The sequence below is a fragment of the Brassica oleracea genome, chromosome C2, assembly GCF_000695525.1.
Source record: "Brassica oleracea var. oleracea cultivar TO1000 chromosome C2, BOL, whole genome shotgun sequence".
Classification (NCBI taxonomy): domain Eukaryota; kingdom Viridiplantae; phylum Streptophyta; class Magnoliopsida; order Brassicales; family Brassicaceae; genus Brassica; species Brassica oleracea.
Window position 1 is genome coordinate 47,633,274 of NC_027749.1, and position 27,943 is coordinate 47,661,216.

The window sequence follows — 27,943 nt, forward strand, 5'->3', positions numbered from 1 at the left end:
GTCTCAAGGTTTGTTTGAGGAATTATATATACTGAGACGGATCGTTTCAGAGGTGAAACAGTACCATAACTGATCGTTGGAGATATAGAGAGGTGAAGATGAAAAGTTTCAGAATTTTTTTTGATAAGCTAAAAGGGTAACGCTTCGGTTTATCGGTGGAGACAGAGTACTATAAAAATCCTAGATACATACAAAAGAGATTTAGTCCACTTATAAGTTTTATTGGGCCAGAATGCGGATTTTACTAAATAGGTTTCGATGATCAAAGTTACACGTGAGTATTGAAACATTACAGTTATGCGTGGGATCTACTATAAGAAATCCTTCATAAATATATATTAGTTTCGGTAATCAATGTACAAAGTGTCTTTTAGTTTAGTAGTATAAATGTTGGTGTTTATATCACAGTAATCCGGGTTCGGACCACATATTTGATATTCACACTTTTTAAAAGTGGAACCCACTTACCTGCTGACATGTCGCATCAGGAATCGCGACAATGATGAAACTATGTAGATTTTTTTAATCTTAAACTTGAGACTGGCTGGAATATTATACCAACAAAAATATTTGGAATTTATACTTACGAGTCAAAAACATTGTTGAATATATCTCACCAATCAATACATATATCGCCGCAACATATACAAAAAAAATGTTTGAGGAGACTAATCTTTCTCAAATCCGATAATTCATTCAGTGGTTACATATAAAAGTTAATAGTTCGAAACTCAATACGAATTATTCATCGATGCCTATTACATGATATGCAACGAGCAATATAGATGACTAGATGTGGCGGATATTCAACTCATCTTTATCCATACACAAACAATAGCATTTATGATGAATTTGTAATATCTATAGACAAACCTTTTTTTTTTGTTGATCTGAAACTTATACAACTTGAAATAAATTTATGATACTCCCTCCGTTCCTAAAAGATGTATGTTCTGGAAAAAAAATTTGTTTCAAAAAGATACATTTTTTACCTTTTCAATGTATGATTTTATGAAAAATTGTAAGTTTCAAAAAAATAAATGGTGTTTATTGAATTTCTATTGGCTAAAAATTATGAAAAATTGTTATTCACAAAAAACAATGCATATTTAATGAGTTTTCTTAATATATGTGAAAAATCTAGAATATACATCTTTTAAAAACAGAGGGAGTAATATATATGTGAATCACAAAATAACAGAAAAAGAAAAAGATAGTTCCAGGATATAAAGGTTTGTGGTTCGCTTGGAGCCACTGCCAACTAACAATATCTGTTTCTATGCATTCCCCTGTTATTATATAGGATTAAATTGGCAACGTAACGTGTCTTTGATGCAAGAATGCGTCTTCTTGTTTCCAACCTTCCAATGATAACACACAGTTCGATATGTCTCTATCTTAACTACTCATTCCTTTTTCGGACTGTGTTACACTCTATCCACACAACTCATCGCATTTAATCATATTATCTATATATTGATCTTTATGCGCATCAAAATTGTAGTTTTTTTTCTAAAATTTTTGAGATCATATACTGTTGTAGTTTATGAGAATCCCCGGAAATTATAGTTTGATATAATTTTTGTTAACAAAAAAATAACCGAAAGACAAAAGAGATAAGGCTAAGGATGGGCCCGAGATAAGCCTAATTTGATGACAAATCTTAGATTATGATCCAATCCATAAGACATCAAAAAGATTTGTCGTTCGGGTAAACATCGGTTGCATGGTCATTGCTTTCAAACACATCCGATCCTAATTATTTGATGGTGTCTTCCTTTTACACGATACGTCATAATCTATATATGATATTTATAAGTTAGCAAGAACAATTCAAAACAATACAAATTAAGAAAAAACTATAGTATTTTGATGAAGTTCAAGGAAAAAGGGAATTAAATCACCAAGAGGATTATTCTTGAAGGACTCATATGTTAACAAATATTTTATCATGATTCATGGGAGATTTATCATTTATAACAGATATATAAAACCAAATGAAAAGAAAGAAATATGAATACAAATTTTAGAAAAGGAAAGTAGCACAGTTAATAAACTACATCACAAGATTCATATATACAGTATTATTTACAAAATGAAAAAATAGTTTTGAAACTTGATTCTCATTGAATATATTACTAGGCGTTTTCCTACACCATGTGCTGATAAAATTTTAAAATGATATTTTTAAATAATTTTTTGTTAATTTTTTGGTTTTATTAGTTGCGTACAATATTTTAATTCTATGTAAAAATTAAGATAAATTAAATATTTTTATTTACATTTATATTTAACAATATATATATATATATATATCCTGGAAATATTTTTATTTATTTATTTTGGTTGAATATATTAAATAAAATTCTATAAAATTAAGGGAAAGTTTTGTTATGTATAATTAACAAAATATAAAATTAAATAATATTTCTAAAATTTGTAAATATTAAAATAAATAATCATAATATGAACAGAAAATTAATTTTTTTTTGAAAATGCATAAAACTATTTAGATTTTTTTAGTAATAAAAATTATAAAAATAATTTTAATTAAATTAAATAATATTTTCGAAAATTGTTATATATTACTATATTTTTAACTTTGCTATTTATTGTTATATTAATGATGATTTATAAGTTATTATTTTATTTTAAAAAACTTATATAGTGACGATATGTGTCAAAATCAATCTGTAAATAACGTACAGACGATGGTTTTATTTCATAGAGTTGATTGTGGAAAACACTAATGGGCTTATTAGAAAACGGGCTCCATTACAAAAGCCTATATACCCATTAACTAGAAAAGACCTGTTGGGTATAGAGAGAAGTCTTTTATAGTTTGGTGATCCACTTTAATTGTATTCTTTTAATCAAATTATTTAACTTAATTAATCTAGGTTTGTTTGGGGTTTGTTTAGCACTAATCAACCTATCATGATATGTTTTTTCCTTATATTCCTTAAAGGATAGATAGTTGGCACATAAGGACCATTTAAAATCGATGCATATATAAACAAATATTTCTGCTTAATTTTGTTTGTTTTTTTGTCACCTGGTCTTCACTGCGTTACGAAGAAGCTTGTGCGGCAGGAAGAATAATATACGGAAGAAAAAAGAAAACACAATCCATACAATTACAAGTGAGGAGAGAGAAACTATAGAGAGAAGAAATATCAATAATCTTTCTTTGGTCAACGTTTAGTCAACAGGCCGTTACAAGTTTCTTCTGTTGATTTTCTCTCTCGCTCGTCACCTCCTCAACAAACTTAATCTCCCGCGTCTCTCTTCTCCCTCTTATACTCTCAAGAACCCTAAATTTCGCCACCGTACTGACTTCACCGTCTCGATTCGAGATCTACGGCGGGGGGAAAAGGTAGCTATGGCCGCCCCGGGAGACGCGCAACCCAACACCAGTTCGACGCAGGTGCGCTCTCTTTCTCTCTTTCTTTTCGTTCGTTAGCCTGCGCGGGAGAGAGATAACTGAGAAAATGAGAATCTGAGTGTGTGCTCGTAGATTCATGACTAGGTACTACGTATCGGCTTTTCTTGGTTCTTCGATTCTTAGTTGTGCTGTAGTTACGCAGCGATTGCGATTCTGAATCTGAGAATCTCGAAAATGATATTCACTGGATCTGCGTTCTGTTGACTATAACTGATAGCAAATGTGCATTGAGAAGATAAGATTCGCTATTGAATGTACATAAGAACAGTCTATTAAGTTTCATAAGCTCACATTTACAGTACAATCTCTTACTTGTCGCTATTGTTCAGAGAGTGAAGGTTTATTTCTTGGACGAAGATGGTAAATGGGATGATCGAGGAACTGGACTCGTCAGTTTGGACTATGTGGAGGTTTCTTCTATATCTCCCCTGCTCTCACATTTCTGAAATGTAAAGACTTGTAGCTTAATGGAAACGAAATACAATGCAGCGATCGGAAGAACTTGGTCTATATGTGGTTGATGAAGATGATCATGAGACATTGCTTGTTCACCGGATCAGCACTGATGATATCTACAGGAAGCAAGAAGGTAGCCGTTTATGTTTTTTTTATTAACTATTCCTTGAGTTTGGATAAGTGATATCTGTATCAATGTACAGACACAATCATCTCATGGAGAGAACCAGAGGGCTCAACAGAATTGGCTTTGAGCTTTCAAGAGACTGCAGGATGCTCTCATATCTGGTAAGTGAACTGTCTTTTGGACAAGCTTCCATTTTACTGATCATTCTCCTGACTGCAAAAATGGTGCTTCATCGTATTCAGGAATCATATATGCACTATGCAACGGAATCTACATTTCAGTTCTCTAAACAGTAAGAGTTTTTTCCTGCCCGTATGTATAGTATTTGTTCAACTCTTGTACTAGTCTGATTTTCTTCTTATTTGTATAACACATGCTTTCTCATTTTCTCATATGTATTCTGTTAAATGTGTCATAAGTCTGAGTTTGAAGTTTGCATTTTTCTGTAATAGTAGTTCAAGAGGTTCACCTGCATAGAGTTATCAGATTTTGTGCACCATCTATCAAAATTTGGACTTTAAAATATTTGGAAATAAATAAAGGAAACTTCTGATCGTTTTCTGAATACCGTTTCTTCATGTATATTTTTATGAATCTGTCACGAATTTTGTATTTGACAATAATATCATCTTTGCTTGAACAGTGAACACTGAGCTGAGGGAGCTCCCTGATGTCGATATTTCTAATCTTCCCCAAATACTCGAGGTTCTAAGATAATACTCATCTTGTGATTTCTTTGTATTGTGGTCAGTTAAGATGCTTTGCTCTTCTTTACATTTCTCATTGGTGTTGATAACTGCAACAAAACAGCGCTAATTTTAATATCTATTGTAAGGGTTGAGACTTTATTTATTTTTTCCCTTGATTACCTATCGGATGCCTACAATTGTATGTTATCATCTTTAACTATACCGTCAGTGTTAAGCAGTGCCATGAATGTCCCGAATTGGCATTCTAGGTCTCTACGTTGTTGATAATTTCAAGTATTTTGTTTCCGTCTTCCCTGCAGATTGTTACTGAAAGTGGCATTAAAGATCAAATGCGATTAGCCGGACTTATGTTGAAGGATGTAAGTATTTTGTGCCTTCCATAGCCCTACTTCTTTTGGTAAGATATTTTGCTTAACCTGCTTTCTTTCCTGATACTCGATGCAGGTTAAGTTCTTTGACAATTTGATGAATGTATTTGAAATGTGTGAAGACTTGGAAAAACTTGATTGCCTTCACATGATGTTCAACATTGTCAAGGGCATCAGTTAGTATTCACATACATCTCAACATCATTTCTTTCTCACTCGAATTACTAACTTTTATGTAATAAGCAGCATTTTTTTTTTCTATTCTTATGCAGTTTCTCTCAACAGTCATCAGATCCTGGAGAAAATCTTGGGGGATAGCCTAATCATGAAAGTTATTGGTAGCCTTGAGTGTAAGCTTAATGCTTCTGGTCGAACTTTAATTTTCTTAATTTTCACTGACTACGAAGGGGACCTTGTATGTAGCTGTTGAGTATCTGTGGCATAGAATTTAAAAACATATTAGATGCTATTGCTATATCAGAACTTTCTTGCTGTTTTCTCTAATTAACATATTACCTATGTTTCTCCTCACAGATGATCCCGGTGCTCCGCAGTCTCTACATTACCGGAATGATGTGACTGCGCATGTTGTTTTTAAGGAGGTAATACAATGTTCTATTCGTGACCATAACCTTGCAAATGATTTGGAAAAAATTGAGACTTGAAAACATTATTAAATCCCATTATTGTTGGCAGGCTATACCAATTAAGAATCCCATGGTCCTGTCGAAGATACACCAAACATACAGAATTGGTTATCTGAAGGTTCAGTCCCATGAACTCTTCTGAAAACATTTTATTCTTCAGAAAATGTCTCATTTCTCTCATTTCTTACAGGATGTTATTTTGAGTAGAGTAGTAGATGATGCTACAGCTACAAGCCTAGATTCAATAATCAATGCAAACAAAGCTGCTGTAAGTCGTCCAAATAAACATTATCTAATTTAATATGTAACAGAATGCATATAATAAACCATCAGAACTGCTATTATGCACCCCCATATTTTTCAGATTGTTACATTGCTGAAGGATGACAGCAACTTCTTTCAAGAGTTATTTGCAAGGTTACGGTCACCTTCCACATCTGTGGAATCTAAGAGTGATTTGGTATGTCCTGGCATCATGAGGGCGTCACTTTCTTAAGTTTCTATATTTTGGGAAAGCAGTGATGTAGCTGTCGAGAAACTAGAGCCATTCTTGTCTAGCGTGATAGTAGATGATCTTGATATAGCATCAAAACCAAATTGTTTCTTGGGTGAGTTAGACTGATGTGTTTTTTTTGCTTCCAAAATATAGGTACATTTCTTGCACGAGTTTTGCAGTCTAAGCAAGAGCCTTGAGATGGAGCTGAAGCTACGGCTCTTTAAGTATGTACTTTTCGGAAACTAAATCTATTGGTACTGAGAATTAGTCTTCTGAAATTGATCATGTGTGTAGCAGCTATTGCATTACAATTCTATGATTATAACTTCACGCTTTTGAGATTTCTGTCTACTTAATCATGTGTGTAGGGAACTTATAGATGAAGGAATTTTTGACGTAATAGGAGAAGTCTTGCAGCTTCCAGACACCCAACCCGTATTAACTGGGTATATAATCACCTCTAGCTAATTAATTATACATGATAGCTATTTATCCCCTCGGTAAATAATTTCCAGCTCTATTATTGTATAATGGATGCAGGGCAGATATCCTCCTCATTTTCTTGACTGCAGATCCCAAACTCTTACGCTCCTATCTTGTTAAACCGGAAACTCCCCTCCTTGGTCTCCTGGTAATTTTTTCTTAAAGTCTTGTTCTCTTTTGGATTGTTTTTGTTTTTGGCTTGCGAGGCTGTTCACTGTTTCTTTTTTATATTAGAAAATAATTGGTTCTCATTATCTGTGATAGGTTAAGGGATTGATGGAAGATTTTGGTGTTAAGATGCTAGAAATTTTTCGAATTTTATTGGCTTCAAGTGCATTATCGGCTGGAGCTCAGGTGCATACTTTATTTTTCTTTCTTTCTTTCTTTATCTGCAAGACTTCTTGCTTTCTATTAAACATAATTCTTTGGTAACTTTTTATCATTGTTTGCAGGGAGGGAATATTATGGATATTTTCTGTGAGAAGCATATACCTGAGTTAGTTAATTTCATTACTACCTCATGTCCTGAAAAGCCTGGCGATACATCTGAAAGTACATCCGGAAGAGTTAGCAGCCTACTGAACATTTGTGAATTGCTGTGCTTTTGCGTTCAGCAGGATCCATCAAGGACAACGTAACCTTTTTATGATGATTACCATTTTACTGTTTTACCTACACTACAGTAGCTATCTAGTATTCTTGTGCATTTACTTCTCTTGTCTGCCACATGCAGTTTTCTCCTTCAAAATGTGACAGAAAAGGTTTTGTTTCTCACACGAAGAAAGGAGAAATCCATAGTGGCTGCGGCTGTTCGATTTTTCCGCACTCTCCTCTCTGTCCTTGTAAGTAGTCTTCGGTCAGCATTTTTTATTATACTTATATGAGAATGAATCTGACAGGATGAAATTTGGTTATCTGTATTAGTTGAAAACTGAGGCTCAGATGTTCTTCTTTGTATTAAAATTTTTGATTCTCGTAAAATTACTTTGGCAAGTTGTAGTTCAGTTTCACATGTCATGTTATAGAAAACTGGATGAAAGCAGATTCTATAATGGCGCTACAAAAGCTTCTGGAACGACTATGATGGGTATGCAAGTTCTAAAAAAAGTATTTTTCTACTTCAGGATGAGAATGTCCAGAGTTACGTTGTAAAGAAAAACTTGCTGAAACCGATCATAGATGTTTTTGTTGCCGGTGGTAATCATGACGATTTGCTGATTTCTTCTATCTTGGCGCTTTTTGAGCACATACGCAAGGTATCTATTTTCATCCTCTTCTCAATTTGTTTCTTAGTGGTGTTCCTCCGTACATATCACAGTTTTTTGTGTGCAGGCAAAAGCAACTGTGTTGCTCAAATACGTAGTTGATACATTTTGGGACCAGCTGGCTCCATTTGAGCACCGGAGCTCCATCCAGGCTTTAAAAAATGAGCAGGTATTATCATTCTTCGATCCAACTTCCACTTTGGAAAATTTCCTACAGTAATCTTTGTTCTAACAATGTAATGTGTCTTCAGTGCATAGAAAGTTTGGGACCAAAGAGCAACACTGATCCAGTTGATATGAGAGAAAACAGGTGGATTCATCCCCTAGAGTGTTCAAAACATTAACGGATTTTTTGTTTTCTTTTTCTCTTGACCTTTTCTCGAATATGTTCTATACTAACAGCGATGGAGAGAAGTCAGCTTTTGATTCTAGTACACAGAAAGAAGAAGCTAATCCCGATAATTCCAATGGAGAAGCTGCAAGTTCTTCTCCTTTGAGGTATTTTTCTCTCGCTACCCTCTCTCTATAGAAGGTGTGTCACAATGCAACAAGTAGAGGGTTAACGGATTTGAGTGCTGATTTCTATTAATGACATAGGTCTGAACGCGTGCTTGATTATGAGGATGACGAAGATGATGATGAAGACAATAAAACTCCTCAGCAGAAACAGACAGAAGACTCAGTGAAGGGAAGGGAGAAGAGATGCCGTTGCAGAGAAGATGAGCGAGAGGAGTGTAAGAAAAAACCGAAGCTCTGTTCAACAATTGAAGGAAACAAGAACTCCACAGAGAGAGTTGGCGGTGAAGCTAAGGAACCTGAGAACGCTAGAAGCAGTGAAGACAACAACAACAATAGTTTAGATGAGAAAAAGGAAAGCTAGGAGGAGATGATGAATCTGCATTGACTGACACCTTCAGAAACATCAAGAGAGATGTAAATGGTTAACATTCTCGACAATGATAGGATTTTGGTTGCATCTCTCTCTGTGAACTTGAGATAAAAGCAGAGTCCAAACTGATGAGAAATAGATTAGGTGAGGGGGAAGGAATAGTATGAGAGAAACTGTACATAGCCCACAACAGATTATAGATATATGTTGGTTTCTGAAGATTATTCTATGCTGTGTCAATAAGCAAGACTTAGGAATTGCATTTTGTGGAAAACGCAAATCCATAATCAAAAATGATGTTTTTTTACTTGTAGCTGTGCTTCTATTTTGCTATTTTAGTTAGGTGATGGATTTTTCATTTACCTGAAAATAATTCAAGTCATGTTTTTACTGAAAATTAAGTCTTAAATTTGAAATTTAAAATATACAACTTCATAAAAAGAAAATATATTTGTTAGAATAAATGATTTAATGAAGACATAAATTAATAATTATATCTTCATGTAAACTAACAATTCAGAATTTATAAATTAGACTATTATTCTGTTTTTATTTTATTTTTAAGTTTTTCGAAAAATAGAAAAGAGTATTTGGGCCCAATACTTAAGTCTGTTTCTTCTTCTTCCTTCTCTTCGCTTTGAGCCGCCGCCGCTGCTACTGCCTTCTTACTCTCTCTCGTCTCTCAGATTCGCTCACCCTCTTCGTTTCTAATTGTAAGTTTTCCTTTTTATTCTTTTCGTAAGTAAGGCTTGTGTAGATCTTGGAATTGAACTCATAGATCGATTAACCTAATTTTCTCCCAGTCTTAGTATCATTCACGAATCCATGTTTTACTTACATGGAAGTAGAAACCCTAATTTTGAAAGGCTTAGGGATTATACTGAATTCACTTTGTTAAAGATACAAACTTTGTGTTTCAATTTGATTGCAGAGGATTCAATAATCATGTCCGATGCAAAGGAGGAGAAAGCGCAGGTCGCAGCCGACAGAATCAAAGCCGCTGCACTCACTGCCGCCAAAGGTCTTAGCCGCACTCAAGCCGAGCGAGCTGCCACCGCAGCTGCTCGTAACGTCAACGCTTACGGGCAAAAGGAAGAAGGTCCTAGCCGATGGCAGGAGAAACGGGAAGCCAAGAGGCAGATGTATTTGATGAGTACCGAGAAAGCCGTCAGGCTTGGGGAAAGGAAAGACAACAAGTCTGTGTCTGCTTCCGCTGTCGTGGGAGGAGGCGGTTCTCAGTGCCAGAAGTGTTTTCAGACGGGGCACTGGACTTATGAGTGTAAGAACGAGAGGGTTTATGTGTCCAGGCCGTCGAGGACTCAGCAGCTCAAGAATCCTAAACTGAGGACGAAGCCTTCTGTTGATGATCTTGATGGTGATGATGAGAAGGTAGAGGTAGCGAATGGGAAAGGAGAAGGTGAGAGGAGGTCTAAGAGGAAGCATAGGTCGAAATCTGACTCTGGTAGCGATAGTGAAGCGTCTGTGTTTGAAAGTAGTGATGGGTCTGAGTCGTCTGGAGAGAGTGATTCGGAGTACAGTTCGTCGTCTGAGTCGGAGGAGGAGAGGAGGCGGAGGAGGAGTAAGAGGACGAGCAAGAAGAAGAAGCCAAAGCAGAGGAAGGAAAGGAGGAGGAGGAGAAGGTACAGCTCTTCTTCTTCTTCGTCTGAGGAGGAGTCATCTGATTCAGAATCAGGTTCGGACTCCGAGTCTGATGATGACAGAAGAAGCAGTAGAAAGAAGAAGAGCAAGAGGCACAGCAACATCAAACGTCGCTGAATTGAGTGAAGGAATCTTCCTTTAGTGCCTTTTTCTTAGAGAAAATCATATTGAGCTACATGACGTAACTCACACTGCTTTTCATTTCTCAGCCATTCATGGCTTTGTGTTGTATCACACTCATCGATTTGAGAATCTCTTTTAGTTTCAATAGCTCCTTAGAGAAAGTTGTAAACCCTCGAGAAAACTTCCACCATAAAATTATCAATCATGTCAACTCCAGACACCAGGGACTTATTTTGAGTGAAAGTTTCAAATTTTGAGTGAAGTCAGGGGCTACTGTGTAAATTTCCACCGTAAATGTATCGTATCAATCATGATTCATGTTAACTCCGGCGTCGATCAGGGGCTGTTTTGTAAAAGTTACAAATTTGAGTGAAAATTATAAATTATGAGTAAAATAAGGGGCTATTTTGTAAATATCCGTAAAAGATGCTTCTTTTACATACGTATGTAATTATTGCATTACGTCGTTAGCAGTAGTAACGTATGCTTGGCTACTACAGAGAGTCCAAGCTCTCTCCCAAGTCTCAATCTCTAGAAACTCGGCTGCTTCGGCTTCCACTTTCTCTCCATCGTGTGAGTTTTCGCTCTCTTATTTTCGTAATCCTTCTGGCCTTGTAAACATTACAAAGCTCGTAACGCACATAACCTGTTCGATCAAATGTCTAGCCGAGACTCAGAACTTCAAAAATTTGCTAATAGCCGGTTTTATTTCTGCACTTGTGTTATCTTTTACTAGATACGAGTTCTCAGGAACATAACATTAAGGGTTTCGATTTTGTCTTAACATGAATCTATAGTGATTTGAGTTAACAAGTGTTCTTGTTTTTATAGCTGCAAAATATCTGAGCATGTTGCGGAACGCGATGCCTTGGAACAGAAGCAATCACAATGTAGTTGGGTTGTTGATAAGGCAATTCGCAACGAAACCTAAACCTAAGATGAAACCCATCGAGCTGAACACACCACCAGAGCAAACCCAGACGATCACTCGAGTCATCTTTGATGTTTTGAAGGAACATGGACCTCTCACCATTGCTGAAACTTGGGATCGTGTCAAGGTATACTCTTTTTTACAATACAATATGCTTTCTTTTAAAATCGTTATGATATATTATTAGGTCAAGAGCTGGAGTAGTTGTTTTGCTAACATCAATTATATTCAACTTTCATCTGATCATTCTTTAAACAGGAAGTGGGATTAAGAGGGTTAACGAGCAAGCGTCACATGAAGATAATACTAAGGTGGATGAGAGAAAGACAGAAGCTGAAGCTAATATGTAACCATGTTGGTCCTCACAAGCAGTTTCTGTACACTACTTGGTTCACTAAACACGACCCTTCTAAACTCAACAAGTTGCCCGAAAGTCTCGCCGGAAAATCTCCCGGTCACCCTAAACTTCCATGACTCCATCACTGTTGTTCTAAGAGACTTTGTTTCTTGAATCCTCGTTTCTTACTTTTAACGTAATTAAAATGTCTTTCTTGACAAGTTCTCTCTCTATGTTTATGCTTGTAAACACTTTTATTGTCACTTAAAATTTTCGAGTCACATACTCGTGCTAATAATATGATAATTTGGCAAATTCATGTATATTCACACTTGAAGAGTTTGTTAATTCTTTGAAGAATGTGGAGGATTAAGGTTGTTTGGTGAACAGAACTTCTTTTTACCGACACAGCAATAACAGTGGTGAAAAGCTAATACGGCAATGTAATCCAAGCACGGTGGTAGAAATATCTTGTTCCGTGCAAAACCATCTACATGTACACCTACAAATATAGAAAGTTAATCATACTATTTAGAAAAAGTAATGAAGGATATGATGATGATGATGATGATGATGATGATGATTACAAGGATGATGATCATTATAACATTGTCATGACACTAGTGATGATAAACAATGTGTGTGTAGACCAAAAAGGGAAACAAAAATGATACAAGGGATTGCAAAACGTATTGATGAAGACATATATAAGTATGTTATTGTGTAAATGTATTATGTATAAGGTCGATATGAATATTGTCTGGTTTGGGTAGTGACTTAAAACTTGATGAACTAGTTAATATTTGTATATATTTATTTCATGTTCATTCAATTATTCTATACTAAAAGCATGATCCCTACTAAAACAAATTTATGCGAAAAGTCTCATTTAAATACGGTTAATTGATGACATTATGATAAAAAGTTACATAATTATTTGGCCAAAAGATAGGCTAAATTAATAAAATCATAGTTGACATTAATTTGTAAAGTTTTTACTCAATATTTCATCAACTTTTTGTGTAGTATAATCTTTCTTACCCATCATTTATTCGATAATAGCTTGGTTTAATGACGATCCATGGGGATTAAGGGCTCGCGTCTCACCAAACGCCATGGCAATGGAAATCGAGCACCATGTGACATGTGTTATGTGCATGATTTATCAAAGAGTTACATTTAGAGCATCTCCAAAGACACTCTCTATTTTAGAGTTTGCAAAACTCTATCTTTAAAGTTTCAAAGTATTTTTCTCCAAGAGTAAAACTTCAAAATTATTTGTAATTTACACTGTAGTCTTTATATTTGTCATAATTAATATAAATCCATAAAACTTTTATAAATAACTAACACATATATAAAAATATTATAGTAATATTAATTAATAAAAATTTACACAAAATATAAAATTATAAATAGATATACATAATTAAATATTAAACTACAAGTAAATACCACATTATTACATAAAATTATTTCCGTAATGCTCCATATTCGCTTAAACAAAATTTGTTTGGACAATATTTTAGAAGTGCTGGAGCAAATTTACTAGACTATTAGTGTTGTTGTAATATTTATATTTGTATAATAATCATGTCTACATGTACCTTTAAAAAAATATTATTAAGTTTCTTTTGTAATATACTTGTTGTCTAATTCTAGTTTTAAAATATTACAAAACTTATTTTCAAAATTTTATTTAATTTTATGTGTAAAATTTAAATTTACAAAAAATAAATTTGAAATATTTAAGATATACAAAAGTTTTAAAGATTAAAACGATAAATGTCAAAATACTTAAGAGTCATAAATGTGTTGTATAATTAGTAATAAGGACCAGGATGTAAATAAAAAGATGAAACTTTAAATTTAGAGTTTTGAGTAGTGAAACTTCTTAAAACTTTAAATTTGAAGTTTTGAAGTTCCTTTTTGGAGAGCAAAAAACTTTTATATTTGAAATTATAGAGTTTTTTCCGGTGATGCTCCTAAAGCACTGTGTATATATTCCACTTTACGTCATATTGCGTGGAATATCGTTTTAGTGCATTGTAGATTTTTATCTAGAACTTGTATTATTTGATGATGCCATGTGAATTGTTAGAAACATGTAAAGTGAATGACTTTATCTTCAAAACTAAACACCTACCCTTTTTTAAAAAACTAATTAAAATCTTGCAACTCGGAAGTGTTAAAAAAAAAAGGCAACACCAATGCAAAAAAAAAAAAAGCATTAATGCTCCTCCTTGAGATTCACTTGTGATGCTTCTCTTTGAGGTGTTTTTCCCTCCAATGTCAGCCATCATAAAACTTAAACGTAGAAAAGAAATATTTGATGCGATCATATAATGTTTAGAAATGAGAAAAGCGTGAGAGAGGAGAAGAAGAGAGTTATGGATAATAACTTATTAGGTGTTATTGATGTTGTAGTTGCATCGCCTCGTTACTCTCTCTTCTCTTTGCTCTTTTTCTTCTCTTTTTTTGTAATAAGTTGTGTCTCTTCACAACATTGTAAAACTCAGAAAATGGTTATAAATCTTAACATTTAGACCAAAAAAAAAAAAACTTATATATAAGAGAAGAAATAACCGATTACAGGTACTAGCCAGGTTAAAGCCGCGAAGAGGAGATCAATAGAAAAACTATTGTCGTAAAGAGAAAATCAAGGAAAGAGAAGCTAATAATATCATACTTAAGGGTTTCGAAAATTATTATATAAGATAAGAGAATAAGGGTTTGCGGATAAGCTCTAGGGTTTGAAGATAAACTCTTGAATACGACAAAAATTCATACTAAACTGGTGTGAATCAAACCGTTTTATAGACAATTTTTAAACAATTTTCCCCCAAATTTTTCGTACTATTAAGAAAATGGAAGTTTACTAAAATGATACAATAGTTATGTCATTACTAGAATGATTCATATTTCTTGAAAATTATTAGAATATTTTTTTTGTCGAAATTACCCTTGCTCATAGTTATAGCAAAAAAAACATTATCAAAGTACCTTTAATATTTGATCGATTTATTTTCAAAAAAATAAATCTGTCGAATAATAAGTCTATTTATAAAATTTATATAGAAAAAATCTACCGTTAAAGTGATGACATATTTTTTTAGAAATGTTAGATTTGTTTCCACGGCATAGTTAATTGTCCGATTTAAATAAAAAACACAATTTTAAGAATATATATGTCGAATGAGGTGCTTTATAAATGGTAGATTTTTGTGGTCGGCTTATTTTCTTATGTTCGACTTATTTTCTTACGGCAAAGTTATATATCTGACTTAAAATTGTTGGTAGACTTTTTGCTTATGTGGCGGCAAACTTTTTAATTTATGTTGTGGCAAATTTATTGACGAAATCTGGGTTTATGTAAACCAAACTTAATTTAATGTTCAATTTCGATCCGGTTTATATTAATTTTGAATCTAATTTATTTTTAGGATAATTAAGATCAGAATTAGGTAAATTGTGGTAACTGCCATCATCTCTTTCATCCATCTTTTCTTCTTTATCAAGTTGTCTGTTTTAATCACTGGGACGTATGATCTTCCCGACTTGTAGATGTGAGAATTGAAAACCTTAATGGTTCATACCGTTCTTTTGGCTCACCATTGAGATAAGTTGAGAACCTAACCAAATTAAGTCTAATCCCAAGAGTTGATTTGGTTCATACTCTTCTCTTTCTGGTGGACGAAAGAATCGTTCTAAGTTATGGAAGTGGCCAAATACAAATAGAAAGGAACAATTCTTCTACCAGTGTAAAAAATAAATTAGTGACGACAACAACTTCAAAATAAAACATGTTTATTTATGAGGCAGGGAGCTACATATTTATATATAGCTTATAACTAAACTCTACTCAAAGTCTCAAGTCACAAAGCCCTCCATTATTGCCGGCTCAGGTCATAACTCACACAACACTTCTCAGTAAGATCTGTTAGGATATTTTAATCCAAAACCACCAAAGCTGCTCTTTCCACTTGACTGTGAACGGCCTGAACCAAATCCCCCAAAACCTGATGAACGAACCTCCTGAACCAAAGCCCCTGTAACTGGAAGAACGGTCTGAATCGCCAGAATAACGGTTGTCTGATCCTCCTAAACGATCACCACCATATCTCCACTACCACCACCACCATAACCACCTGAACGACAATGTTTTCCTCCTTTACCATGAGCCTGAAAAGGAAAAAAGTGTACTATAAAACCTTGCAATACATAAACATGACTGATACATTGCAAGAAAAAATCACAACAAGAAGTAATATATTCACAAGAAGGTATGAGATTACTCAGAGATCAATCGTCAAAGAATTATTCAGGTACTTTTTGGTTAGCAAATTCCCTGAACTCCTTCTCAACCTGACGCGCAAGCTCTCTTGTCGGAGCCAAAACCAAACAAAGAGGGTTCTTCCCACGCCTGCTACACATCAAAGGCTACATAAGAGGCAAACAAAGAGACCGTAAACACAAAGTACAATCAAGGAAACCACAAACCCGTGTTTAGGTTATATGAAATTGGGAATTAGGGTTTTAAAATTTCAACATGCAATTAATTAATCTATGATAACAAAAACTCGAATAGCACAGATTAAAGACTCACATATTAGAGTATCTCCAATGTATTACTCCATATTTAACTCCAATATGGTACAACACCAAAATTGAGTAAGATTTTACTCCAATATATTACTCTATTTTTTACTCCAAAATAATATATTTTATTAATAATTGTTAATAATACTTTATACTTATAAAAATTTACTAATTAGCCCCAACTATTTTATGTTTACAAAAATTCCTTAAATATAATATATTTAAATTAAATATTATTATTAAAAAGTACAAGAAATCATAAAAATTAAATAAAATACAATGTATAAGTTGGTTTGATATCTTGTGAATTTACATGTTTTTAACTTCTTATTCTTGCATGGTTTGGTCATTTAGAGTATCATTTAGGCACATTTAGGTTGCATATCATTGCATTTGTACATATCAGGTGTTGGAGAGCACCATGGATGAGTTAGAAGACCATTGGAGGCGCACCATGAAGTGACACTTCTCCCAATTCAACACGAGATGATTTTCTTCACACCGCTGAAGGACCCTGCACAAGTTTGACAAACAGACAGAAAAGGAGTTCTCATAGACGCTAAAGTCATCCATGAAAACTTCCAATATGTCCTCAACTAGGTTAGTGAAAATAGACATCATGCAACGCTGGAATGTCGCAGGAGCATTGCACAGCCCAAACGGCATTCTCCTGTACGTAGGGACACGTGAAAGTCTTCTTCTCCTGATCGTCTGGGTGAATGGGAATCTGAAAGAAACCTGAATAACCATCTAAAAAGCAGTAATATGGGTGGTTAGCCAATCTCTCAAGCATTTGATCAGTGAATGGGAGTGGGAAGTGATCCTTTTGTGTAGCCGTATTTAATTTTCGAAAATCAATGCACATACGGTGACCGGTTACTGTCCTAGTATGTATCAATTCATTCCTTTCATTAGCAACCACAGTGATCCCCCCTTTCTTAGGAACTACATGAACATGACTAACCCACTTGCTATCAGAAATCACATAGATTACACCAGCTTCTAGAAGTTTCATTATCTCTTTGTTAACAACATCTTTTAGATTTGGGTTTAACCGCCTCTGATGTTCTACATAAGTCATCGATTCATCTTCTAGATGTATTCTATGCATGCACAAATCAGGTGAAATACCAGGAATTTCTTCTAATGAATACCTTATTGTCTTACGGTATTTTCTCAATTCACACAAGAGTTTAGAAGTTTCCATATTATTATGTTCAGATTTCACAATGACATGATATGTGGAATTAGGTCCAAGAAATGCATACCTAAGTCCTGCTGGGAGCGACTTTAATTCGATATTTGGAGCCTCGAGTTTGCTCCATGGATCGTCGAGCAGGCTGGCCGGTTCGTTCCCTAGTTTAGGAGCAGTTGCTCCTTCTTGTGGAACCTGATTGCTCGTCTCCCCCAGACTCAGGAAAGCGACCATCTTCTCAATGCTTTTACTCGAACCAAATATCTTCTCTTACCCATCAGCATCAACGTTGCATGTGTTCTGCTTAGACTCTGCTCGTGTCAGAGCCACTTCCAAAGGGCCATCCGCTAGGATTTCTTCAATCATCCCTTGTTGAGGGGTCAAGGCGGCGTTCTCGTCGTCAATCGTGAAGTTCTGACCATCCAACATAGGTCGTTTGAGCAGCTCGTCCATCTCAAACTTCATCACAATATCCCCCAGTTGGAGATCGATCCTCCCATTGCGGACATCAATGATTGCACCAGCTGTGCATAGGAAAGGTCGGCCTAGAATGAGAGGGTCTTTCGGTTCATCTTCGAGCTCCGGAACCATGAAATCCGCCGGAACAGTGGTGTTGCCAATTTGAACTTGGAGGTCTTCGAGAACGCCTACTGGCAACTTGACTGCTCTGTCTGCGAACACCAATGAAATCCTGGTTGGCTGGAAATTGGTTAGTCCCATGCGTTTTGCAACTGAGTAGGGCATGAGATTCACACTGGAACCTAAACCGAGAGGACAAATTTTCCAAGATCTTCCAATTTCCTGACTGTTCTGTTTTGAAGGACTGTGCTGCATTCTTTTGAGACCATCATGATATCGTTGTCTGCAGAGGTCTTCCCAGACTGCTGATGTGTTGTGATTTTGCATAGTTTTAGCTTTGTTATTTCATATATATTCATGCATTAACCTTACGTTTATTTGCATTTAGAGTCTATTGCATGTACATTTGCATCTTGTAGGTGTTGGATGAATTGTTTGGAGTTTTGGAGGTGATTAGAGCACAAAAGGAGCTTTCGAGGAGTCTTGAACCGAACGTGTGAAAGACAAGCATGGATGAAGGTCTTAAAGATATCTTTTGAAACTTGTCTTTTGGGAAGACATGGTAAATTGAGTTAGCTTTACAATGGAGGTGGTTTCAAGTCGTTTGGAGCTGTATTGAGGGATTTATGATCAAAATACTACACACATATCAGTATGACATTCCTAGCGGCCACCCTAGCAACATCAACAATAGCCTTCGAATTTTAAGCCTTTAGACTCATTTTTATTCACTTAAAACCTATAAAACTCATTACTATTCATTATTCTTCTTATTTTTGGTATTCTAAAGGTGTGTGCAACATGGAGAAAGTGGAGAAAACTTTAATGAGTGAGTTTTATCTCTTTAAAGCTTGCAACATGGGGGATGGGTTGTCTATCATGAGTTTGGTGGCTCTTTTGGCCTAACTTTCTCTACCTTTTCTGAAGAGGCAAGACTGTTTTGGCCATATGAAGGGGCAAAAGGTGTTCTATAATGGAAGAAAGTGGAGATTAACTTTTATGAGTGTGTTTTATGCTTTATGCTTTCACATGATGGATGTGTTGTCATCCTCCTTTACTTAGGCTATAAAAGAGACTGCAAGGGGAAGGAGGAAGACACACAATACACAGAGTACAATACAACAAAGAGTAGAGAGTGAAAGTTTTATAGTTTCATATTTTGTATTTTGAGAGTTTGAGAGAAAACATTTGTTCTTGAGCTGTTCTTCATTGTTCATCATCTATTCTTGAGTTTTAATTTGGTTTTGCTTGTTTAATCCTTGTTTATCTTTATTCTCTGTTGTATCTACTTGAATATGCTTCAATCTATTATGAGATTAAGTGTTTTCATGGAGATTAGTGAGTAGTTTCCTTAAGAATTCATGGGTTAGGGAGATTAGAGTAACTTAGTGAAGATCTATGGTGTTATTGTATTAGATCCTTGTATGAACTTGCTTGTTGAGTATTTTTAATGCTTGTTTAGTCTTGATCACTCTAAACCTGATTTCTAAACACTTCTCATCAGACATGATTAGATGAAGTGTTTGAATCAACTCAACTAAGCTCTAGTGAGATTAGCCAAGGACACTTGATGTTAAAATTGCTAGATAGTTATTAAACTTGAACTTAAAGATTGCTTGATTGAATTAAGCCAAAGACATTTGATGTTTAATGATTTCTAAGCAAATGGACATTTACCTAGACATAGGACTTGTCTAAAATTGTGTTTAGACTTAAGAGATTACTTTGATTGAAAGCTTGTCACCTAGATTGGATCTTAGTTACTTGAAGTCAATTCCCTTAGCCCATGGATTCACTTGTTTAAATTGATTAAAACCTTGTTGTATTGCTCTGTTTGCTATTGTTAGTTGTCACACACTCACCACTATTGAATCTGCTTAGCTTAAGAAATGACTTGTATTCTCACTGATTCACATCACTAGGACTGGTTCGACATTCACCCCACTATACTACAACATTTGCAATAGGCAGAAAAACCTATTATCAAATTGGCGCCGTCTTGATCACTCTAAACCTGATTTCTAAACACTTCTCATCAGACATGATTAGATGAAGTGTTTGAATCAACTCAACTAAGCTCTAGTGAGATTAGCCAAGGACACTTGATGTTAAAATTGCTAGATAGTTATTAAACTTGAACTTAAAGATTGCTTGATTGAATTAAGCCAAAGACATTTGATGTTTAATGATTTCTAAGCAAATGGACATTTACCTAGACATAGGACTTGTCTAAAATTGTGTTTAGACTTAAGAGATTACTTTGATTGAAAGCTTGTCACCTAGATTGGATCTTAGTTACTTGAAGTCAATTCCCAATACCCATGGATTCACTTGTTTAAATTGATTAAAACCTTGTTGTATTGCTCTGTTTGCTATTGTTAGTTGTCACACACTCACCACTATTGAATATACTTAGCTTAAGAAATGACTTGTATTCTCACTGATTCACATCACTAGGACTGGTTCGACATTCACCCCACTATACTACAACATTTGCAATAGGCAGAAAAACCTATTACCATGGTTTAATAATGGCATTAGAATATTTTTCTCACAAATAGTCAACTAATACATTTCCTAATGGAACATAAGCTTCTATATCTTTGATATTTCTGAATAGAGTGAGAAAATTTTGAAATCTAACATTTTCATCTTCTACAATTTCGATATCTAGAGGTGGAACTTCTCTTCCAAGTTCAGTTGGTGCACCGAATCAAGCTCATCCTCAATTATCATGTTATGCAAAATTATACATGTAGTCATGATGTTATGTAACACATTTTTTTCCAAAACCGAACAGGTTTTTTCACAATAACGAAACGTAAGTTTAGATCCTTTTATGTTATCTTTATTTTATATTATTATTATTGTTATTTTTTAATTGTAGTATATATTTTTATGTAAAATTATTAAATAATGGAATATCTTGTTTATCTATGTTATTTGTATCATTTTAAAATATAATTAAAGTAAGAAATAAAATATTAAAGATTTAAAGGATCATTTCACAAATAAAAAAATTCAACACCAAATGGAGTAATGGGTAAGATTACTCCATAAATGGAGTAACCCTAGCCATTAATCTATGTTGGGGTTGAAAATAGAGTGGGGTTGGAGAAGATTTTATTCCAAAATGATGTTTGGATCATAGAAAATGGAGTAGGGTTGGAGATGCCCTTAGAGTAGCTTGCAATTGAATCCGGATGTGACTGAGGTGAAATCGATTTCGGATTTGTCGAGAAACACAGAAACAAAGGTGAGTTATCGTGGAGGATTCTGGAGAGAAAGTTGAGTTACGGTAGAGGCGACGGAGACGAAGCTGGTTGTGACGGAAAAGGGACTGTCGGAGATGGGGGTGACGAGACGACAATAAGCTGGTTGTGACGGAAAAGGGACTGTCAGAGATGGAGGTGACGAGACGACAAGAAACGCGTTTCCTAGCCCTGGTGGAAAAACCCGTCAAACATAAAGTGTACGACCTTTTTTTCTTTTCTTTTTAATATTAAAATGTGTTTTTTTAATTAGGATTTAATTATTAGTAATGACAAAATAGTCAATTTGTATGTTTCAAAAGTTAGTCTAGTAATTTCAAATTTATATGAGTTAATGTAGTCATTTTATGATTAATTAGTCATTTTAAGTAATTTCTCTTAAGAAAATCATACTGAAATTTGGTTGGATGATTCAACGGAAGATGGTTCTCTGTTTTACAAAGCATCAAATGTTGTTGACCTCTCCAATCTCCCTCTCCTTGCAATGAAATATATTCTCTCCAACTAACCTAAGCTAAACCTAAAAATCTCTCATTAATTAAAACCAAAAAAAATCCAGCTTGTGAACACTTATCGTCACTTTCTTACATTAAATTTTTGGAGTCACATACTCGTGTTATATTATAATATATGATAATGTGAGAGAGAAAATCAAATAGAAAGTTACAAGAAATTCATGTATATGAAACACACTTGAAGAGATTGTTAATTCTTAGAAGAAGAAGGTCGCGGATTAAGGATCTCACATTGACGCCAACATTCTTCTTTGATCGGTGAACAGAACTTATTCTTTCCGTCGCAGCAATAACAATCGGGTCTAAAGGAAATGTGATGGCGATGTAATCCAATGCACGGTGGTATAAATAGCTTGTTCTGCTCATAACCATCCACATTTTCACCTACAAAGATGAAAAGTTAATTAGATTATTCAGAAAAGGTAATGAAGATATGATGGCAATGATCACAATAACGATGATCATATCATTGCTTTATATATATACTAGGCCGGTCCGCGCTTCGCACGGAATATACTTCACATATGATATGTTTGTATTACTATCTTTTTTTATTGCAATTGTGTTTTGCTAGGATCTGGAAGAGAAGTATATAAATCAGTTATGCGTCTTAGTGTTCTTATAGTGAATCCTTTTTTCGGACTGGTAAGAGTTAGTTTATATATTTGTAATCTTGACTTGTACTATGTATAATGATGTTTGATCTTAATTTGTATATTTTGTTAATTTTATTATAAATTATTTTATCCTTTTTTTTTTGTAACACAGATTATGTTTAATTTAATATTAAAAAGAATGGATTGCAATTTCGTGGTTATACGTTTTTTCTTTAATTTAATGAATTTATTTGTCAATGAGCGAATAGTATCTATACTATTGTTTTCTAAATACTTTAAATTACAATTATAATACAAAAATATTATAATTATATATGCAATTCCAAAACTAAAAATTACAACTAAATACATTGCTAATATTTCTTTTGTTCTTGTGTACTTTGTAAGTTGTAAAATATGACCACTTTGTTTAGGAAGTTTGTTTCCTATACGATGTGTAATTCACTTATGATTACTTTATATTTTTATTTTTAATATTTGATATGTTTTTATTTAAAATATAAGAATTTTGTATTGTAAACATGTGTTGCTCTTTCCCAATTTTTCAAAATGTGAACATATTTAATATGGGGTTTCCATTTTGTGCTTGTATTTATGTGTACAGAACTATATGTTGTTAGTTAATTTTAATATATATATATATATAATTTATTTATTTATAGATTTATCATAGGTTCAAAGATTCATATTTCAATGAACGCATGCCCATTTGTAGCAATCTATCTTATTAAAGTAGAAGTACTTTAAGATTTTGTTTGACAACATAGATAACAGTTAAAAAAAATTGGGGTGTTTGGAAAGATGGATAACAGTAAGTTAAAAAAAAGTAATAGACTTATGCTATTAAAAAAATTGGAAGTTCATTATATTATATTAAAAAGTAAAGAGTTTGTGTTAATTGATATATATTCAAATCAAAATAATAATTTAAAATTGATTTATATCAAAAATTCATTCAAAAATAAACATATATTCAAATTTAATTTACTAACATATTTTCCAATAACTATTACAAAAATGTTTTCAATATATATAAGAAAAATACAATACAAAGCCTAATTTCAAACACCAACTTAAATTATGATTTTTATATTTCACATTGAAATTTAAAAATATAATATATGTGGTTATTTATATGATTGTACGTATAAAAGATTATTAATTATAAGAAAATTTATTTGATGGTATATATAAAAACGATTAATTATATGATAACACATATTTTTGTAACCTATGATGACACATATAGGATATATAATATTGATTAGGGGTCAGCGTTCGGTTCGTTTTCGGGTCTATTTGGGATTTCGTGTTCGGTTCAGATCTTTGAGGATTGAGTTCGGATTTAGATAACCAATTTAAATTATTTTAATTTAAAATTTATTATATGCTTTAATTTAAAAAATTTATAAATTTGAATAACATATGTTAGAGTACCTAACTTAATATATAAATTGGTTTGGTTTAAATATTTGGATAGAGAATTAATAATTATTTAAGTTTTTTTGGAGTTTTGAGTATATTTTAACTATTTTAGATATTTACGTTTGATTATTTGTATATATTTTCAAGCATTTAAACGAACTTAATTAAAATTATCATATATATTCTGGATGTTTATATATATATATATATATATATATATATATATATTAAATCTAAAAATAATTAATATATATAAGTACATAAATCTATTTTGGATACCCAAAATCCTTCGGTTCGGATCGGATTAGGCTTCAGTTATTCAAATACCAAAATTTTGAATAATTCAGATATTTAATCAATTTTGGTTCGAATTTGGTACTACTTATTCGGATTGGGATAGGTTCGGTTCTTCGAATTCGAGTATTTTACCTAACCCTAAATAGTGTCATTAAAAAAAATAGCATCATATTTTTTTTTAAAAAATACATCCATGCGAGCGCCTGATCAAAATCTAGTTGGTTGTTAAAATGTTAGGTTGTCATATGTATACTAACTTCGCATATGATATAAATAGTGAAAGTGGTTGCCTAAATTATTATTTTAGAGCTGGAATGGATATTAAGGTGCACATCGTTTGAATTATCATTTGGGTTTTATGCAATTTCAATTGTATTGTTGATAGTCTTCTGAAACTTTTTTTTTTTTTTGGAAAAAAAATTTATGGAATTCATTTGTTCTAGGAGAAAATAAAACAATCTTCGGCGAGGAATTACTTAACATAATTAATTAGGCTCATTAGATTGCAAAACTTACAACACCACAAAAAATACTAAAAACACACGACAATACATGAATGATCATAAGATGATTAAAACAAATTCCAACAACAGAATGGAAGAAAAAAAAGCAGATAATGTAAAGAAAAAAAGAAAAAATGCATCGTTTGATAGATATTCTCTGTCACTCCACTTTCCATGTTCCTTCCCCTTACCCCTAGCAAACCTTATCCACCATTTTATCGTCTTGCTCCTCATTATCTCCTCCATCACCTCAAACTCTGCCTTCATCACCACATATTTCTCCTCCTTTACATTCTCTTTCAGCCACTCCTTCATCATCCCCATATTTTCAGGTTCAAAGCTCATCTCACCGTTCACCGTTTCAGTCTTGTACATCTCAAACTTCAGATTCCTTGTCTCTCTGTGGAATCGGATCTTTGCGCGCCTGCAACCTCACCATCAACTCTTCTTCACATGGGGAGAGCTGCTATCTTGGACTCGACAATCTTCTCCAACTGCACCATCAACGCTCAGGATTCTGGTCACGCAGGCTACGATCTACAACGTTTGGAGACGGCGATACTCTGCCTTGCACCTCAACGGATACACCACCACTGAAGTAACTTTCAAGACCATAGACAGAGAAGTACGCAACACAATCACAGCTCGAAGGCATAAGAAGACTTTCAAATCTCTTATGTCATTATGGATTAGGTGACCAAACATCTTAATCCCCCATTGTGTTCTCCTTGTTTTTTATTCTTTTTTGCCAAGGTAACACAAATATAGGCCTTGTAAACCTAAGCCTTTCATTAATTTGATATTCACATTTTAGGGAAAAAAAAATATTGTTAACAAACCATCATGTTCCAATACTTCTTTTCCACTACCCACATCGATAAATACTTTCCTTTAGTAGCTCCAATGTTCAAGAAAACCAAAATTCAAAAAAGTAGATTGGAATTTCAAGAGTGTTACCGTTTAGGGATTATGCTCTCTCTCTCTCTCTTGAGCTCTCTTCAGCTGCGAACCGCTTTCCTTCTCCGACCAATCAAAAGTGTTACCGCTTGATTCATCATCTTTTTCACTATCACCCCCCCAAGAGGGTCTTGCACCAGTGGATCTATACAGTGAAATCAAATGCCTTGAATGAGCTCTTCTCCTCCAGATGTACGTTGATGCTTCTACTCTATTCTCCATCTCCACAACAACATGCTCCGAAGAAAGATCTACTGAGTCCAAGCAAGTAACCTGCTGAGAAGTTATCAGATGTAATGTTTCTATAAAGAAAATCTCCAAGACATGGTCTCCCGTTCTGTAGACAGAATTCAGACGCAACTTCAGAAAACTGGCTATGAGATTTAAAGTTTCTATTAGAAGAGCTTCAATGTATGCTTTTGGAACTTCCATTTCAGCTAACGCAATGTTGTTGACTGACTTAGACGCTTTCAAAATTTGGTTAGTGAAATCATAAGTGCAGTCAAGCTGTTTCTTGGACTGCTCAGAGAATCCATCAGATGGCACACATGGCAGAGGAAGCCACCATTTATCTCCTTAATATCATATAAACATTCATAGCTAAAGATAATTGCTGTAGAGATTGGTGATGGCAGGACAAACTCCTTCACCAGAACCTGACATGTCTTCACCAAGCAGTAGCTTCGCCATCCTCTCTTTCAACAACTCAACTTCTGCACACAGACACAACCAAAAATGTCAAAACTTTTTTACGTAACAGAGAGATTGATTTTTTTAGGAAATCTGAAGTAGAGAGTAGAGATGCTAACCTTTATATACTTAAAGTCCCACCGCCTTCTAAGAGCAAAGTTCACATTGAAAGTAGATCGTGGATGATGATTTTAAGAAGACTTTAATAGGAGAAATCTGTAACTTGTGGATTTCTGAGATCGGTAGGAAGAAGATGAAGCAACTGATTTGAAACCCTAGGTGTGACCCTATATCCCGGCGGCAGAGAAAGAAACGTGTTCAACCCATACGTGATACGACGGGTTTCGAGCATATTTGACTAATTCCATAAAATTTCAGTGACACCAAATGTGCACAAAAGCCCAGACGAATTACAAAGCAGCTGAATAAATGAAACTCAGAGTTTCATTTCCCTGGACACGTGGCATCTCATGGTTAAACGATTTTCCTAACTGGACGCTGAGGTGGCAGCACCAGGAGAGAAAAAACTCTTCTTTATATATAAAGAAGATGTGTATGCTTACATTGGTGTTGACAAAAAATGGAAACAAAAATGATACAAGTGATTGCCAAACGTGTCGATGACGGAGACATGGTATTTTGCTGATTTCTCGTTCGTATAGGTCGATAAGAATATTGTCTCGTGTGGTAGTGACTTAAAAGTTGATGAACTGATGAATATAGATGTTGCACTCGTATGGTAATAACCACATCAAAACATAATTTTCGAATATTTGTAGTTCATGCTCACTCAGTTATTACATACTAAAAGCATGATCTCTATATTTATATTTATGCGAAAAGTCGCCTTAAAATACGGTTATTTGATGATATTTCCATCTATAAAGTTACACTGATAAAAACGTTACACATTTCTTTTTTGAACCTCGTTACATATTTTTTTGGCCGAAAGATAGGTTCAAATTAATAAAATCATAGTTAATGTTATGAAATAACTTATAATTTATAGTATCGTGAAATTTAAATAAGAGTAGAATTTAATACCCGTATGAAGCAAATAACACTAATATAAGTGAGAGAGTTTATTATAAGTAAGAAGAAGAAGATGTAATGGTTCTTTGATTATAAACTCTTGTTCTTGTTTATGGTGTACAAAAGAGTGAGATGAGTGATGGTATTTATAGTGAACAACAATACATAAAATAACAAAGATAGTGCTTAATTTGGTAAATGAGTGGGTGATCATAGTGTTTGATGAGTAGATGATCATAGTGCTTGAGTTGGTAAAGGAGTGGATGATCATAGTGCTTGAGTTTGGTAAAGAAGTGGATGATCATTTCAATGCTTAATTTATAACA

The 27,943-nt window shown here is 34.0% G+C and overlaps 3 protein-coding genes and 1 long non-coding RNA gene across 4 annotated transcripts; 3 read left to right on the forward strand and 1 right to left on the reverse strand.

Moving 5' to 3' along the window:
- Positions 1-3,053: 3,053 nt before the first annotated feature.
- LOC106327899 (suppressor of Mek1-like) lies at positions 3,054-9,196 on the forward strand. The gene is made up of 24 exons (XM_013766205.1): positions 3,054-3,427; positions 3,775-3,855; positions 3,935-4,034; positions 4,105-4,189; positions 4,271-4,320; positions 4,672-4,733; positions 5,038-5,097; positions 5,183-5,282; positions 5,379-5,456; positions 5,641-5,708; positions 5,803-5,871; positions 5,944-6,021; positions 6,118-6,213; positions 6,403-6,473; positions 6,618-6,695; positions 6,790-6,880; positions 6,997-7,086; positions 7,185-7,366; positions 7,466-7,574; positions 7,857-7,988; positions 8,065-8,166; positions 8,249-8,307; positions 8,400-8,495; positions 8,595-9,196. The coding sequence occupies exons 1-24, from the start codon at positions 3,383-3,385 to the stop codon at positions 8,875-8,877; spliced, it is 2,265 nt and encodes a 754-aa protein (XP_013621659.1). The 5' UTR covers positions 3,054-3,382; the 3' UTR covers positions 8,878-9,196.
- Positions 9,197-9,480: 284 nt separating this feature from the next.
- LOC106322473 (zinc finger CCHC domain-containing protein 10-like) lies at positions 9,481-10,866 on the forward strand. Its single transcript, XM_013760501.1, has 2 exons — positions 9,481-9,599; positions 9,818-10,866. Exon 2 carries the CDS (start codon positions 9,832-9,834, stop codon positions 10,660-10,662), a length of 831 nt encoding a protein of 276 aa, XP_013615955.1. The 5' UTR covers positions 9,481-9,599; positions 9,818-9,831; the 3' UTR covers positions 10,663-10,866.
- A 283-nt stretch (positions 10,867-11,149) lies between these two features.
- LOC106325755 lies at positions 11,150-12,243 on the forward strand. The gene is made up of 3 exons (XM_013763805.1): positions 11,150-11,241; positions 11,500-11,726; positions 11,858-12,243. Exons 2-3 carry the CDS (start codon positions 11,517-11,519, stop codon positions 12,071-12,073), a joined length of 426 nt encoding a protein of 141 aa, XP_013619259.1. The 5' UTR covers positions 11,150-11,241; positions 11,500-11,516; the 3' UTR covers positions 12,074-12,243.
- A 13,426-nt stretch (positions 12,244-25,669) lies between these two features.
- Positions 25,670-26,957, reverse strand: LOC106326825. Its single transcript, XR_001267334.1, has 2 exons — positions 26,705-26,957; positions 25,670-26,608 (listed from the first exon to the last, which is right to left on the reverse strand). It is a non-coding gene; the product is annotated as an uncharacterized LOC106326825 (long non-coding RNA).
- Positions 26,958-27,943: the final 986 nt, after the last annotated feature.

What these genes read in the sequence shown, in the direction of transcription:
- LOC106325755 (XM_013763805.1), top strand. Translation starts at nt 11,517, where the DNA reads ATGTTGCGGAACGCGATGCCTTGGAACAGAAGCAATCACAATGTAGTT. An exon ending in AAACTTGGGATCGTGTCAAG is followed by an intron (nt 11,727 to 11,857) that starts GTATACTCTTTT and finishes TTCTTTAAACAG; the next exon opens with GAAGTGGGATTAAGAGGGTT.
- LOC106322473 (XM_013760501.1), top strand. Translation starts at nt 9,832, where the DNA reads ATGTCCGATGCAAAGGAGGAGAAAGCGCAGGTCGCAGCCGACAGAATC.
- LOC106327899 (XM_013766205.1), top strand. Translation starts at nt 3,383, where the DNA reads ATGGCCGCCCCGGGAGACGCGCAACCCAACACCAGTTCGACGCAG. An exon ending in CCGGACTTATGTTGAAGGAT is followed by an intron (nt 5,098 to 5,182) that starts GTAAGTATTTTG and finishes TACTCGATGCAG; the next exon opens with GTTAAGTTCTTTGACAATTT. An exon ending in CTGAAGCTACGGCTCTTTAA is followed by an intron (nt 6,474 to 6,617) that starts GTATGTACTTTT and finishes TCATGTGTGTAG; the next exon opens with GGAACTTATAGATGAAGGAA.